General features: G+C 47.4%; 1 protein-coding gene across 2 annotated transcripts in view; it reads left to right on the forward strand.

Moving 5' to 3' along the window:
• LOC138250115 (uncharacterized) overlaps window positions 1-15,784 on the forward strand; it is a 276,374-nt gene that overhangs the window by 169,586 nt on the left and 91,004 nt on the right. For both annotated transcript variants that reach the window (XM_069204562.1, XM_069204563.1), the window contains exon 7: window positions 10,811-10,887. In XM_069204562.1, the coding sequence (XP_069060663.1) occupies window positions 10,811-10,887 (77 nt within the window). The remainder of the gene's footprint in view (window positions 1-10,810; window positions 10,888-15,784) is intronic.

The following is a 15,784-nucleotide window of genomic DNA, read 5'->3' on the forward strand; positions in this document are numbered from 1 at the left end:
CATTATAGAACGTTCAAGGAGCGTCGCGCGCGTGCAGGCAGAGCACGATACCATAAAAAAAGTGTGTGTGGCCAAAACGCTATTAACGTATAAAGCACAACATTAGAATACATGTAGAAATAACAGCATACATGCAATAAAAACTGTATAAAAGTAATGGCGAGCAGAGTATTTATCTTGACTGCGAGCAGCAAGAAAAGAGGGCTTGTTGCTCTCAGTCAAGATTGTTATGTGAAGGCTCGACGTCGAATTGGTCAACCCCATTGTGATGTTGTTTTGTAGCTTCTTTCCCAAGGTTTCTGGGATTTGTAGTTCTTGGCTGCTGTTTAATAAAGTAAGAAAAGAAATGCATCATCTGAGCCTCCGGTCTTGTAATAAAATTGAATGCTGTTTAGGTTGTGTTGTCCTCCAGGCTAATTAATGTGTTATACAGATCATGCAGAATGGTATACTGTATGGATATACATGCCACAAATGGTAACGACATTGACCAAATTCACAAACCAGTTGAATGAACACCATGATTTGGAATTAATGACCGGACCTTTGTGAGACCTACTGTTTCCCTTGAAGAAATAATTTAATTTCAGTAGACACATATCAGGTGGATCATTTCAGTCTGCCTGGGAACCATCACTCCGATATTTGGGTCTTAACCTGTCCTCATTTTTTACATGTTTGTGTTTGACTCACTTTTTCTCTTTTCCAACTCATAAATGAGGATAGTACTTTTCATCTGATCATTGCCAAACCACCAGTGGTAGGTCAAAGGTACTGGTGCAATAGATTTTTTTACTCACACTTTATTTTCCTCCTTCATTTGTCCATCTCTTTTCCTGTTTTTCCACATTCCAGTCACTTAATTGTACTGAAAAGTGTATTTTTATGAGACTTAGTCTAAAACCACTATGGGGAACATGGAAATAAATTAAGGTCCCAATTCATGAAGGAAGTCACAAAAAGATACTCACAGGGATATAGCTTTGCATTAGTGCCCTTGTCAGGAGTTAATTCCCCACTGTTCCACTGTGGGCAGAGTTTGGAGATCACTTTAAACATAAGGTTGTGACTGCGCGTAGACCCATTGGGCGTTCCTTCTCTGGAACTACCAATTTTTGTATTTTTCGAGCTCTGTATGTAGGTTTTATGGAAAGATGGCAAAATCAGAACCTTGCTAGTATCCTTGCAATTATATATAATGAGTCACTGGAGAATAAGAGAGGCTAATATTATAGCTCTGATATGATGAGAACATTGCCATAATTTGTCACTTAACTGCACGTCACTAAAAGGGACAAATGTTTTTACATGACAAGTACTTTTCTGAAGCTTCCCAATCTTTTGAAAAGTAGATATTTTATAAAAATCCATACTCCTGTGTAGTTCACCACATGAACCATGCAGGGTGACCGGGTCTGGCCAGTTACCATCCCAATACAGGTTTGCTCTTCTTGGTGCTGTTTTGGGCCCTTTTGGCTGGAGTAACTTTAGGCCTGCAGTTTGTTTACTCTTTTTTTTTTTTTTTTGCATGTGTGTTTGCATTTGCGTGTGCCTTTCTAAATCCATCAATACCCCCACCTAGGCCCCTCCTTACCCATGCCTAACACTTCCCATTCAGTAGAAAATATTCCCCATTTCCCTGCTATTTCCCCAGATTCCTCCTATAGCTATTATTAAAACATATACATATGTGTGTTGGGATATTTGCAGAGAAAAAGATAGGTGAGGCAGGTGTTTTCTCCTGTAGGTTTGTGAATAACTTTTTTTTTAGAGCCTGAACAGTACTACAAAATGTACTACAAAGTGCAGTTTGTGAAAAGGCCTCTCACCTCACGTGAGTTGAATGTATTTTCCTGCAAGTGTGGCATTATTGACCTCAGATAAGCTTGTTCTGTTTATCATGAATTGGTTGCACTGCTCATTGTAGTCACTGATTTATGTGCTGGTTGTTGTGTTTATTGAGTAAAGTAAATGAACTGCAAATTATTGGGGAACGTTGACCTGTAAAGAATGTATATCAGGAAAGAAAGAAGGACAGCAGGGACAAGAGATAGACCTGAAGGTAGAACTTCTCATTTTCAGGGATGTGCTACAGACCGCTTTATTACACTCTCTTGTTTGACAGCACTCCTTTCCTCAACGGTACTCTGCTTCAGCTCCACAGGCACGGCCATCCAGTGCAGAACGCTGGTGCTGCCTATGGGTGTTGTTTTTTTCAGCATCATCATAGGTCCCTCCTTTAAGCTGTTCCACCCCATGTGGAAACTATATTTGTAGTACCAATGTGGCCATTTGACTCACAAGAGCAGTAACCTTTGGTAGCCCAATGACCGTTTTGCAGCATGCAGTAGCCATTGGTGATCACATGACCTATTGACGTAGGCACAAGAACTTGGATTGCCAAATTGTTGTTGGGTCTCAAATCATAGTGTAGCTTTATCAAAGGTAGATGCTATGTGATAGGCGTGGCCAACCAAGATGACTGGCAGGACGTGCTGTTAGGGAGCACCGTCTCCCCATCACATTCACCTACAATATCCTCTTGCATCCTTCTATAACTGGGGTCCCACATCCTTGCCGTGCTGCCCATGAACCCTGCAGCTTCCCGGCGAGCAAGAGGGGTGCTCCCACTGCAGCCCTGGATCCGAAGCTGCCGGTCCGGCACACTGGCTGGCCTAACTCAGCTGCACCCTACATCAAGCCCATAGGCCTGGGATCCTTAAACCTGCTGTGTCTGCTGGCAGAGCCTGGTGTCGGTATGCAGGTGCCCAATCTGGGGCCTGAACAAACTCATCTGGCGGACTGAAAACCCGGCTGCCGCTTCTTGAGCCTACGGATCTGTGGAGCTGGGCCGCCTCCTCTTCCGGCACGGTGGAGTGTCAAGGGGGGCCGGCTGGAGTGTTGCCGGGGCCCTCTGGTGAAATTCCTGCTGGCTGTGCCTTCTCCCTCATTCTGGTTGCTGTACTGGTAGGCACCATCTTCCAGCAAAGCTCACCCAACATGGAGGCCTGACGCAACTGTGGAGCGTGGCAGGTGGTGAAGAGGCTGGCCCAATCAATGAGGTTGGGGGCACTGTCCACTCACCTCATGTTGATCCCTTGGGACACAGATAAAGGATCTGACAGCTGCTAGCATTGAGTGAACAGTACATGGAGGAACAAGCTCATTGCTGCTCTGCAGGCTGTTGCATGATTATAGGCAGAGGCTGGCATCTGGGCCCTCACTGGCCACCACTGGTGGCACATACCCGGGCCCTGTGGATATGGATATTTTCCTTGGAGAGTCAGGCATGGGAGCATCCTGGAGTGGGGGCTCTGTGCCCTCCCTGGGAGATTGTGATGTGCCTAAACATCAGTTGAAGGGGCGTCACAGGAATGCCATCTACCTCTCCCTACCAACGGCCTGTTCCTGTTCAGTCCCTCTTTTCCAGTGGACATTGTTCTACAGTACCAGACAGAGGGCTCCCTGCAGCGATGGTGATGATCCTCTGGCCCAGGGTTGTGTGATTTCTGTGGGGTCCACACACCAAACTTTTGGTGGCAGGAGTAATGAGGAAGCCAGTGGTCCCCTTGGACAGAAGCCGAGGGCCTGTTCTCTGACACCTCATTGTACGCCTGGCTCTATGATTCAACTTTTCTGCGGGCCCTGCCTCTTTGGAGATGAGACTTTGAAGAACTCCTTGCTGCTGGCCTGGCTCGGGAAGCATCTCTATGTGTGTCCCCTCTTCTCTGTAAGATGGGGAACAACAGGCCTCAGAGGTAATAGTAAGGGAAAACCATCACTCCAAATACCATTCCTCGCCAGACCACCCACAGCCCCACTCGCTAGGAGCAATCATGCTCCCAGGAGAACCCTTCGGAGCACCAAGAGGAGCCCTCGCATGCAACAATCCTGGAAGCAACACAGTATTCAAGGGCAGCATTGGAGGACCAAATATAAGGGTGTCTTGAGGTGAATTTGTTGCAGGCTGATCTCCACAAAGTGGCGGACAAGGTGGAGAATGTGGAATCTTAGATCACTACCCTGTAGACGGAAGTGCACCAACTCAAACAACAGGTCTCTGAGTTGCAAGTCGTCACCAGCACCCTGGAAAATCGGGTTGAAGATGCAGAAAGCTGATCGCACCAGAACAGTGTGAGCCTGCTGGGTTTCCCCGAGTGGGTATAAGGCCAATTAGTACAGAGCTTCCTGGACCACTGGGTGATACACATACTATGCCCCAAAGACTTGTCTGATTTCTTTGTTATTAAGTTAGCGCATAGAGCACTGGCACCTGCCCTTCCTGGGTGCCTCTCCAAGGGTTTTCATAGCTAGGGCGTTGAATCATAGAGGCACAATCCTGATGGGTGCCGGAGAAACACCCACCCTGAAGTTTGAAAACGGCATCATTGCAATTTAGCCTGACTATACCCACAGGGTCCAGGAACGGCCCAAATCTTTCATGGAGGTGAAAAGGAAATTGCATGCCATGAACCTCCAGTACATGTTCCTTTACCCAGCTAAGCTTAGTTTCATGGCAGGGGGATGTCACAATTCTTTGAGCGCCCAGAGGACTTCTGGACCTGGCTTGACACATCGGATGAACTCCTGCCACGTCCCTGGACTGATCCGGATTCATTCCGCCCTCATGGAGGGCGGCGCAGATGCAGACGCCCCGATTCGGGTGTTAGCAATAAGCAGACAATTGGTGGAACTAGATGTATTGTGGTTCGGGACAATGGCACCATGGACACTGCTGAACCGGCATCCCAGCAGGTGCTGGAGACACTGATGAGTGTGCTCACGCTAGGTAGTGAAGCCTCAGATGCTCCTACTCAATCTAATGATGTTGTTCTCAGCACGGTGCCACACTGATGGGAGGGGTTTACTGCTGCCCTCTTTCATTATCTAGGAGCAGGCTGACTTGTGCTGGAGGTTTCAGGAGTCGTGTCTCGATAGCTACTGTTTATGGGTTATGGGAAGGTGGGCGCATGGGGTTCGGGTCGATCAACCTGTGGGGTGTGGTCTTCTCAGCCAAGGTGATGGCTCTTATTTCACACTGCTTGTCCATAATTTGCCACAGTGGGGGGTGAGCAAATTATTGAGGTGCCTATTGCTCCAGGGTGGCTGTATGTTGTGTGGTTGGCTATATCTTCGTTAGTGATTGTTAATGGAGGCGAAAACGTTATCCAGATGGGGAGGGTAGGGGTTGCTGCAAGTTGAGTTGTTTTTAGTAGGGTTGGGTTGCGATGTTGTATGTCCTGACTCATTAATCCTTGTGGGCCTGTTTGTGGTGGTGGTGGTTTACTCTTACATGTCCGGAGTGGGAGGGACTGGTTAATTACAAATGTATTTTCTGTTTTTAGTTATCATTGTTGCCGTCATGTCACGGGGAAGAGAGTAGGCATTCCCCTGGTCACTTATTTTGCCAAGTGAGTAAACTTCGGTCTTTCAAGCTCATTCCATGGAATGTTGAGGGCTGGGGTTCTATCAGAAATGATACAGAGTCCTCTCTCTCCTTAAGCCTCGCAAGATAGATATTGTTTGTCTCCAGAAGACCCATCTCTCAGACAGATAAACCCCCAAGTTGGCCAAAAAATGAAGGGGAGAGAAGTTCTAAGCTAACTACTTGACATTCTCCCAGGGTGTACTTATAGGGATTGCACAAGGGGTTCCCTTTGCCCTTTCTGACACAGAGGTTGATGTGTAAGGTCGTTACCTTCTGGTGCAGAGGAGACTTGAAGGGGTGGAAGTTACTGTTGTCAATTTGTTTGGGTCCAGCATAGATGAAGAGGCTTTTTATCTGAAGATGCTAGATGTTATCTTGTTATGGCATTTGCCCCCCTGAGGGGCGGTTGGGTGAGGAGAGGAACTGTTGATCCTGCAACAGATTGCCGAGATGAGGCATAGGCTGGATAAGTCTACACTCAAATATTATTGTCAACTTCTGCATGGAAGGGTGGCAGTTCTGGTTGGCTCCATGCATGAGTTCTTCGGGAGACTCCAAGACCCCTTATTCTTCTCTTGCGGTCTCCCCTGGGCCAAGATGTTTATACCTATTGGGGCATAGTGCAAACCTTTCACTCTCACTTGAAGCAGGTATATTGTAACCCGTCCTTTCCTGTTCCACAACGTGTTGATGCCTTTCTGGCTTCTTGCCTCTTCCATGGCTGATAGAAGTTGTGATTCATGAATTAGACGGTCTGTATGGCCTTGGGGCATCTTCCTGGGGGGACGGCCTTCCTGCTGAATTTTACCAAGTTTTTACCCTGGTTCTTTCTCAGCGTCTACTGGAGGTCTACATGGAGGCAGCAAACTTGGGGGTGCTCATCTGTCTATGTGAGAAGGCTGCATTTCTGTGATGCTGCAGCTGGAGTCAGACATCTCGGACCCGTCTGCCTATAGGCTGCTCACCTTGATCAACACGGATACTAACATTCTTTGCAAAGCACTCGCTCTGCGGTTGTGCCCATTGATCCCGCAGATTAATTCATGATGATCACTGTGACTTTATATCCAGATGTTGTACTAGTAAGCACTTACGGCGCTTAATGCATGTGCTTCATGAGGTGGTGAGCAGGGAGGTGATACTGGCAGTGGTTTCCATCGATAAAGCCAAATGCTTCAATACAATTGATTGACACTATCTCATGCTTGTGTTGGAAGCAATGGACTTTGGGGCACTCTTCTGCGCCTGGGTGCGCCTCCTGTATACAGGTGCCAGCGTGCGTGTCAGTAGGTTAGGCTCAGCTACCTGGGAGGTGGGTGGGGGTGCATGCCAGGGCTCCCCGCTATCACCTCTACTCTTTCCCTTAGCATTGGAGCCCCTGGCTGTACAGATTAAGCAGTCCATGTCGACATGGGGAATCAAGGTAGGAGTCATAACTCACCTAGTATCTGAATGCTGATATGCTTTTTATCTTTCAGCTCCTCTGTGATTTTTTTCCTATTTTCCAGACACATTTGACTACTTTCGGGGAGTGTTCAGGATTTAAGATTAATCACAGGAAGTCACTAGTATTTCCAGTAGGATCCTTGATAATTCATGACCCAGCATTCCTGCCGCCCATCTTCCTCAAGTGGGAGGCAGACAAATTTCGATATCTAGGAATGATGGTAGCTCATACTCCGCAGAAGCATTTTCAATATAATATAAGGAGGGTGGCAGAGGCTCTGCAGTCCTCTGTGAAGTTTTGGAATTTGCTCCCTCTCTCTGTTATGGGTCAGGTGGCCATCTCAAAGATGGTGTTCTTACCAAGATGCCAGTACTCAATCAGCATTCATTCAATAATTTGCTGTGCACGGTGTCTGGAGATTGCATTCTCTCCTAACCTCACTGATATGGACTGGGGGACAGAGTAGGGTTGCAAGGGACTTCTTGTTTTGGCCTGTAGGGGAGGGAGGGCTGGTGGTCCCTAATCTTAGACAATATTACCTGGCCTCCCAGGACTAACATGCAGCACATTGGCTGGTGGAGGAGGGCACCTGGGAGAAGTTGCTGCTACTCGATGCATCAGGGGCTCTTCTCTTCAACTCTTCCTGTCTGGTGGGGGAAAGGATGTAGTACCAGTCCAGTATCTTATTCAACATACTGCCTCCCTGTGAGAACGGACTGTTCCTTTGGTTTTAGGGAGGGCTCCATTCTCCAGGGAGTTCACTTTCTGGGATTTGTCAGCCTTTCAAGTACTGTCTGAGTCCGTAGATGTCTTGACCTTGAGTGGGGGCAGTTTGGAAATGCTGAGGGACTTGTTCCTCACATTTGAAACAGCTTCCACATCCTGGCTGAGGACAGTATCTGCAATATGCCAGTATTGCAGCTATAATTCTGGACATTTGGCCTACTTTTTCGAAGGCTCCCGATATGTCCCTCAGACTAGGGGCCTGTTAGAGTTGGGCCGGAGGGGGACACCTGGACTCTGCTCTGTACAAAACCATGACAGCAGATCGTTTGCATGTACAGTTTCCTGCTCGGGTTGCTAGGAGAGGGGACCTGGGGTTACAACTCATTGAAGCCCAGTGGATGAGGATGTGTGCATTAGTAAATTTAGTCCTGGGCAACATCAGATTTAAGTTTATTCGTTCTAATTGTTTGCACTGGCCGTACGTTACACAAGTGCTGCTGCATAGGGTGGTATCCCGATTGACTGTTCCAGATGTCGGGTGCCAGAGGCCACTTTTTTACTTTTGGCTTGGGACTGCCCGGTAGTATTTGCATTTTGACTTAAAGTTGTGGCTCGAGTGAGAACTGTGGTGCGCATACCTGTGGACATGACTCCTGCGGTGTGCTAGCTATGTGACATACGTTGATAAAGGGGCCATAAAATGTCAATAAACATTTTTTTTAAAGAATTATTTTTATTAGTTTTTAACGTAAAGTGAAAGCAGGCATGACATATAGTTCTCGAGATTGTCAGTTACTTTGATGCTTTGGAGCCGTGGATACAGTGAATCAGGCCCCACCGTATGTCTCCGTCGTTTAAGTGGTTATTTCGGCCTCCCCCCTTACATCTATGTCCACTCTAATGGCCCTTCATGAATACAGGTGTGGACGATGGCCCCAATGTTGGCTGTCGAACAGGCGATAATGCTAACAGTACTAGTGGTTTCCACCAGTCATACAGGACTCACAGGTGACAGCCTCAAACTTTACAACTGCCTGACAGGGAGGGCAGGCGTCCCTCTGTCTTACTACAACAGTTCTCTCTGTCTTGCTACAACAGTTCTGACTGGACTGGGAGCCTCACACTGCGGCCATTTAGATCTGCTCACCAGGATCCCAGCTGGGCCTTACTCTTTCTAGGCTCTCTCCTTCTCTCAAGGGGCACACTGGTCTTGGAAGGCTAGTGCTCCAGGTACAGGGCACATGTTCTTTGTTTCATGAGTGATGGCCCCTCACCCAGCTGTGAGACTAGCAGACCTTGTCCCCCCATCTTGAAATCATTATGATCTTGTTTACCCTGATAAACACCTGGTGAGGCTCATGCTCCCACTTTAACTGTCCATATCCAGACACAGATGTCATTTAGTGTCTGGTCGTTTGAAATTCGTGTTGTAGTGGTTGACTCCTTTGAAGTGCCCTTTTCTCTGTCCTGTCATTTGTCAATGAGAAATTCTGCCACAGCAGGAGTGGCCCCAGTTTTAATTAACACTCAACACAGGTCAAGGGAGTTCCCGGGGATCACACCTAGCTATGTTTAATATCTACTATTAAACACTGGGAAAATAGCAGCCTCTCAAAAGAATCGGGCCTGATTTAGAGTGTGCAGTACAGTATTTACTCCATTGGCGCAACAGCATAAAACACACTGCCACCCTGATGGAGTACTCGTATTCTACATTTAGAGATTCTTGTGAATCAGGAGATGCCCATCATTAAAGGCAATGCAGCCCTACACCCACCTTTTTTCAAAGCGTGAAGAGTGTCTGTCAGGCTGAGCAGAGGTTAGCCTTACATACATTCTTCATGTTCTGGTTAAGCAGCCAGGTGCTGTGCATGCACAAAAAGTGCCTGGCTGTCTGAGCTAAACTTCGCAGGGCTGAAGATTTCTCAGCCCAGAGGGCGTGGCCTCCTCAGCCTGACAAAGTGCAGTGAGGTCTTCCCACTCATGATGAGCGGGCCCGTTACCAATAGACTCAGACCTGGGTGCTTCACAGTTGCAGCTTTAAGTGTCTAGTGCCGACTTTCCATTAGTGATGCCTCGTCACAGAATGGGGTGGGGTCAGCAAGTCTCACTGACTCCATCCTATTGTGCAGAGGAAGGGAACGACGAGGTTAGCCAATGAGGGAAGGCTGTTGGGTCTTCCAGCAGTCAATTTTCCAAAGCCTTCAGGTACTGCCAAGGCTTTGGAAATGGAACACTAATGTCACTGCTGCAGCACCTACCATGGTATGTCACTGTTGCGGCCAGCAAGTTCTTTTGTTTTTTTTCGATGGCTGCGTGTGCATGCATGCATGCTTGCCTTGAATGTGTGTATGTGATTGTGAATGTTGGCTGTATGTGTGCGCACTTGTGCATGGATGGTGTGAGTAAGTGTCGATGGGTGAGTGTGTATATGTGAGATAGAGAGATGCCGGTGTCTCACCCACTCCACTGCCAGGAACTTTATAAGCCGCCACTGCTGTCAGTGTGTTAAAAGTTACATGGGCGGCTCCTTAAAAATTGAAGGCCGCCTGTCAAACTTTTAACAAGTTTTTGGTGTTCTTTTTAAAACAAAATCCTAACATAGGATTTTGATTTTTAAAATCTTAACCTAATCATCCCCACAGTATAGGAGTTGTCTCCTATGGTGTGGGCTCATTATTTTCTTTTACTGTCCCTCACTACAGGGTTTTACCTAGCAGTGACGAACAGGAGAAAAAAAACATATAACACTTGTCCACACTAAATTGAGCGGACTGTGTTCTATGTTAACATCCGACAGCCCTCTCTCTCAAACGGGGGAGTACATCAGCTACAGAGTTGGAGTAGGCCCTGTCGCTGACATGCTTAAGGTCCACCTGTCTGCAAACCAGGTGGGCAAACTAATGGTTTGGCTGAGAGGGTACTCCACGACAGTTGCAATAGAGTACCATCTCCACAAAACTAAATCAGGCCTTCAATCAGAAATGCCGTCCAAAAAATCAAATGACCCACTCAATAGTTCACCTGGAAAGATGCCACTTGTGCAGATTTCTAATCATACTAATGCATAGGTTTGTTAATTGTAAATATGTACCTTTTGTAGCTTGAGTGATTGCAGGTTTAAAAATATGATTTGGATGTAGATGTTGCTGGGAATTGTTTTATACTGCACCAGATTTACTTTATATTTGTAATCATTTTTATTTTAGCTGGTCAAAAACCATATATGAAAAGACGTTAGCATCGTATGCAGAAGAATGGGTTGACCTTGGAGCAAAGTGGATAGGTATGTATTTTGTTTCATTTGTCAGTCCACAATACAGCTAAATCAGTTGATGGGAAATCCAGCGTAAGTAATTCTATGACTTGCTTATTAGTTGATAATTAATTGTATTATTATATTTGATGGTTGTGCAGTAGTAAAAATCACAATATAACAAGTGACTAATTATATAAAACAAAATGTACCTATTTTGGACTAGCCTTTCTTACTGGATTTCCTAAAACTTTTTGCTTTTACCTCCTGTTTTTTTGCTGACTCTCTTTGCATGGCCTTAGGACTCTGGACACTTTCCCACTATACTGTGCATGCCTTTTCTACATATGCTAGGAAGAGACACGTACGTGATTGGTTGAGGTACTGTACCCAGGAGTGGCCTGTAAAAAGGGACACCACATTCCTGGGGCGGGTATGGCCCTGGCCACTAGTGAGACACTGCACCTGGGTGTGCCACCCACCAGAATAACCTGACCAACATGTATCAGGTCTGACAGCGCAGGCCTGTGGAGGCGCAGCTGCACCTGCGCTCAGTGGGCCTTATGCTACCCCTAGAGCACCTCCCCAGAGGGCAGAGCAGGTGGTAGACAGAAGGCAAGGCAGGTACACAAGGGTGTTCCATCCCCTGGTAGGAGAGAGCCCCCACATTGGTTTTCTGTACCTAGGAGGTCAGCTTTCCTGGAGGTTGCTGATCCTCTTTGAGTGGCCTTAGGACCCTGGATACTTTCCCACTGTAAGGACAGTGTGAAAGAGCGCGCACCCTTCGTACATATGTTAGAAAGTGGCACCTACCAGTATGTGCACACTGGCACAATAGTGTTTTCATATATACTGAGCCTGTAATATTAGACCAGTGTGTGCGCACTTTGCACGATGGTGCCTTAATATGTCCTGAGCCTGTCACAGCAGGCCAGGGCGAGTGCACCTGCACAGTGGAGTTTAAACGTGTACTGAGCCTGCCTCTACAGGTCAGTGTGTGTGCGCTTGCACCATGGTGGTTTGATATGTATACTGGGCCTGGCACAACTTACCAGTAAGTGTGCACTTGCACTATGGTGGTTTCATATATACTGAGCCTAGCCCAGCTTGCCAGCATGCGCACACTTGCACAATGGTGTTTTCATATATATACTGAGTCTGTCACAGCGGGACAGTGTAGGCGCACCTGCACCTTTTTGGTGTTCTTAAATTTGTGCCCAGCCTGTCTGCCCTGCAGGCTTGTGCGTGCCCCAGGGAACGTGCTCAGGGAGTGAAGAATACCCATGTGTGTTTTCACTTCCACTGAGGGCTGCTCTGCCAATAGGTTAACATGGGGGAAAGTTTACAGTGACTCCTAGCTGCAATAGTAGATTGCAGTGAAGCAGCCTACTGGTGTGTACTATCATTGAATTTACAATGACAACCCCCTTCCAATGGTAAAGGTGGTTTTGTTAATAATTCCTTGGAAATGCCACTTCTAGAAAGTGGGCTTTTCTCTGTTCTAAAACTCTTTTTGGGTGCCTTTTTAATTCAACTTCATTCCACTGGAGAATGGGGGAAGCATATGTGTGCATTCCCCAGCAATAGCTATAAAACCTGGCCAACCAGAATGACAATCCTCTGCCATTTGAGGCGTGGCTAGATAGATTGGTGGGAGAGGTTTTAATACTTGGCCTCTTGGGGCCAGATCATGGCTTCACTAAAGAATAAGATCTGCATTCCATGGCCCCACGGCAGACAGGACGGAAATTTAGGGGAGCCATCTGTGGTTCAAAGCCACCCCCAACTTCACTTCAGTATAACTACTGGTACCACACTTCAGCAACTCGGAGATACACTTGCAGGGATATGGGACTGGTACTGCCAGAATGCGTAGTGCACACTGCCAGAGGAATCTGTTGTGTACAGGACTATTTACTGCCCTTGGAAGGGACCGTGCAACCTTCCTGCATCGTGACTGGCCTGGGCAAACTGCTTGCTGCTGTGTGGCATTCTGACGTGTGCTTTCCGAGGGTTTGTTGGCTTGTCCCTTGTTCTTTGTGGAGGTCTCAGGGACCTCCTGTTAGAGACCTACACCTTCTACCTGTGTCATCTGTAAAGCGATACCCTCCTGCGCACCTACATCATCTGCTGGACTCCACCCGGTAGCGGCAGTGTGAGCGTAGAACTAAGTATTGAGCCTGGTGACCGGATTTGCCTGGTGCATAGCCTTCAAAGTACTGCCTCCGTTTAAGGAGTGTGGCCCTTCATTGTGGGGTCATGACACGCATAAGCGTCTGGTTGGTAGTGAGTGTATTCACCAGTTGTGATACCCCACATGTCCTGCTTTTGTTGAGAATGCTGCATTTCTCTCGTGCGACACGCAACTGCATGCGCATTGTGTGCGGTGTCCATTTCACTGGTTGCAGGTGGGGGCATACTCTGAGTAGTACAGTATTCTATCTCGTGCGGCACCGCTGAACTTGCATCTGTGTGTGTGTGTGACCGGATTGTCTGGTGTAACTCAAGTCATTAAGCATCTGACATTGTGCCTCATTCCAGGGAGGTACGGGATTGTAACTCTTCGTGTGGTTTTTCTGAATTGTCTGGTACGACTCAAGTCATTGCGCACCAAACTAGTGCCTTACTCCAAGGAGGTAGTACATTAGTGACCTTTGTGTATGCAATCAGAGTTGTCTGATGCGACTCAAGTCATCGTACACCAGACATTGGGGGTTATTCCAACTTTGGAGGAGGTGGTAATCCATCCCAAATGTGACGGATTTACCACCAGCCGTATTACGAGTTCCATAGGATATAATGGACTCGTAATACGGCTGGTGGTATATCCGTCATTTTACCGTCACTTTTGGGATGGATTACCACTTCCTCCAAAGTTGGAATAACCCCCATTGTGTCTCATTCCAGGGAGGCACGGCATTAAGCACTTTGCATGTGGGATAGGAATCGTCTAGTGAGATTCATGTCATTGTGCACAGACGTTGTGCCTCCCTCCCAGGAGGTGCGGACCGGGTAACTTTTTGTGTGCAACCGGAATTGTCGGACGGCTCAAGTCATCATCCCCCAGACGTTGTGCTTCTTTCCAGGGAGATGCATAATTGGTAACTGTTTGGGTATTGGAGTGCCTGGGTAGGCTGGGCACTACTGTGACTAGAGTGTGGCCCCTGGTAACCCTTCCCCGTGCTTTGTAGACCTCTGAGTGAAATACCCTAGTAGTGGCCAAATCTCCACGTGTTAACTGTTGCCTGGTAAGCCTTATCTCTTTCTTCCCCTTGACCTTGTCCCCAGATCTACAGCTCTAAAATATGTTGGGGGAAGAGTGTAGGAGTGGTTTTGAAGCACATAGAGAAACCTGGCAAGAACTATCATCTTATACAGGGCGATGCGACCCGGGAGGTGAAGCAGAAGGTACCCCTGGAGTCAAGGTTAGTTGTTTGAGGATAAGTGTGATGTTCAGGTCCCAGGCTATCTGTGAGTCACGGGAAATAATAATACCTAGATACTTAAATGGACCATGTGTGATCCATTGTCTTTCATGTGGCATAGGGTCAGAGAGTTGACCAGTCAGGTGTATGTATTGGACTTTTTCCCAGGTGACCAGTAGCCCGCTGCATTTCCATAAATATTGAGTGTCTGTATTAGGAGGGGTACAGTCATCTGGGGGAACTGTAAGTATAGAAGCGTACCATCTGCATAAAGCACTACTCTGTTTTCATGGTTGGTGGACCAGCAGAAGCCTTTCATATGGGGCGTCCATCTTGATCCAGCATGCCAGTGGTTCAATCACAAGAGCGAACAAGAGGGGCGACAGGAGGCACCCTTGTCGTGTGACATGTATGGGGAAGGAAGACGAGCGCCTCACATTCATCCAAACTCTCCCGTTTGGGGAGTCGTATAGGGCTTGAATCATGAAGAGGAATCTGGTGCCTAAGTTCATTCTACCAAGTATTTGGAAAAGAAATGGCCAATGAATGGTATCAACGTCTTTTTCATAGTCGATCAAGAGTAGGGCGGTCAACCCGTGGAGTTGGGGGATGGCCACCTAAAGTGCCTATAGGCAATTTCTGCTGCTTTTACAAGGCATGAAGCAGTTTTCATCTTCATGGACCATACATTCGATGACTTTGGCAAATCAGGTGGCCAGCATTTTGGCCAGCAATTTAAACTCTGTATTTGGAAGGGAAATGGGTCTTCCCACAGTGTGGAGGCTTGCCCGGCTTAAGTATAGTGGTGAAAGTGGCAGACTGTATTTCCAGCAGTAGGGAGCTAGAGCTTCCCATCTCCTGAAAATGAGAAGCAGGTGGGGCATTGATAGGGAGAACTCTTTATAGAATTTGACAGGGAAGCCATTGGGGCCTGGGATTTTCCTAGAGGGAGCAGCTATAATGGCCCCCTGCAGCTCTTCTACCGTAAATGGGCCATCCAATTCACCATGTTGGGTCTCAGAACGACTGTATGTGGAGGTCTATCACAATTGGGTAAGTTGTTTTGAGCTGTGCAGGAAGTGGGGGCCAGGGGTGGGCCTGTAGCTTTAGAAGGCGGTGTAATATTCTGCAAAGGGTGTACCTCCCCCACAGTATTAAAGACCTCCCAGAGGCATTGTGGAGAGTCCACAGAATGCTGTTCACTTCAGAGTAGTCTGTTATATTGGTCCATAGAAGGCATGCAAGGGAATTTTCCCTAAGCCACCAAACGTTAAGACTCCAGGATGAGGTGTTGGGTGAGGAAACTGAATCCCCAGGAGTGGGGTAATGGCAGCGGGCAATACTCCTGTGCAGAGCAGCACCTGTGCAGAGCTTAGACTAGGGTCCAAGCAGATCATTCGTAAGGACTTCATTGAATGGTTGGGGAGGTTAAGAGGGGGTGATTCCCGGCTGAAGCATCTATGTTGAGAAGTTCGTCTTGACTGCCACTGAGGGGAGCTGAA

The sequence above is a fragment of the Pleurodeles waltl genome, chromosome 8 (assembly GCF_031143425.1).
Source record: "Pleurodeles waltl isolate 20211129_DDA chromosome 8, aPleWal1.hap1.20221129, whole genome shotgun sequence".
NCBI classification, from domain to species: domain Eukaryota; kingdom Metazoa; phylum Chordata; class Amphibia; order Caudata; family Salamandridae; genus Pleurodeles; species Pleurodeles waltl.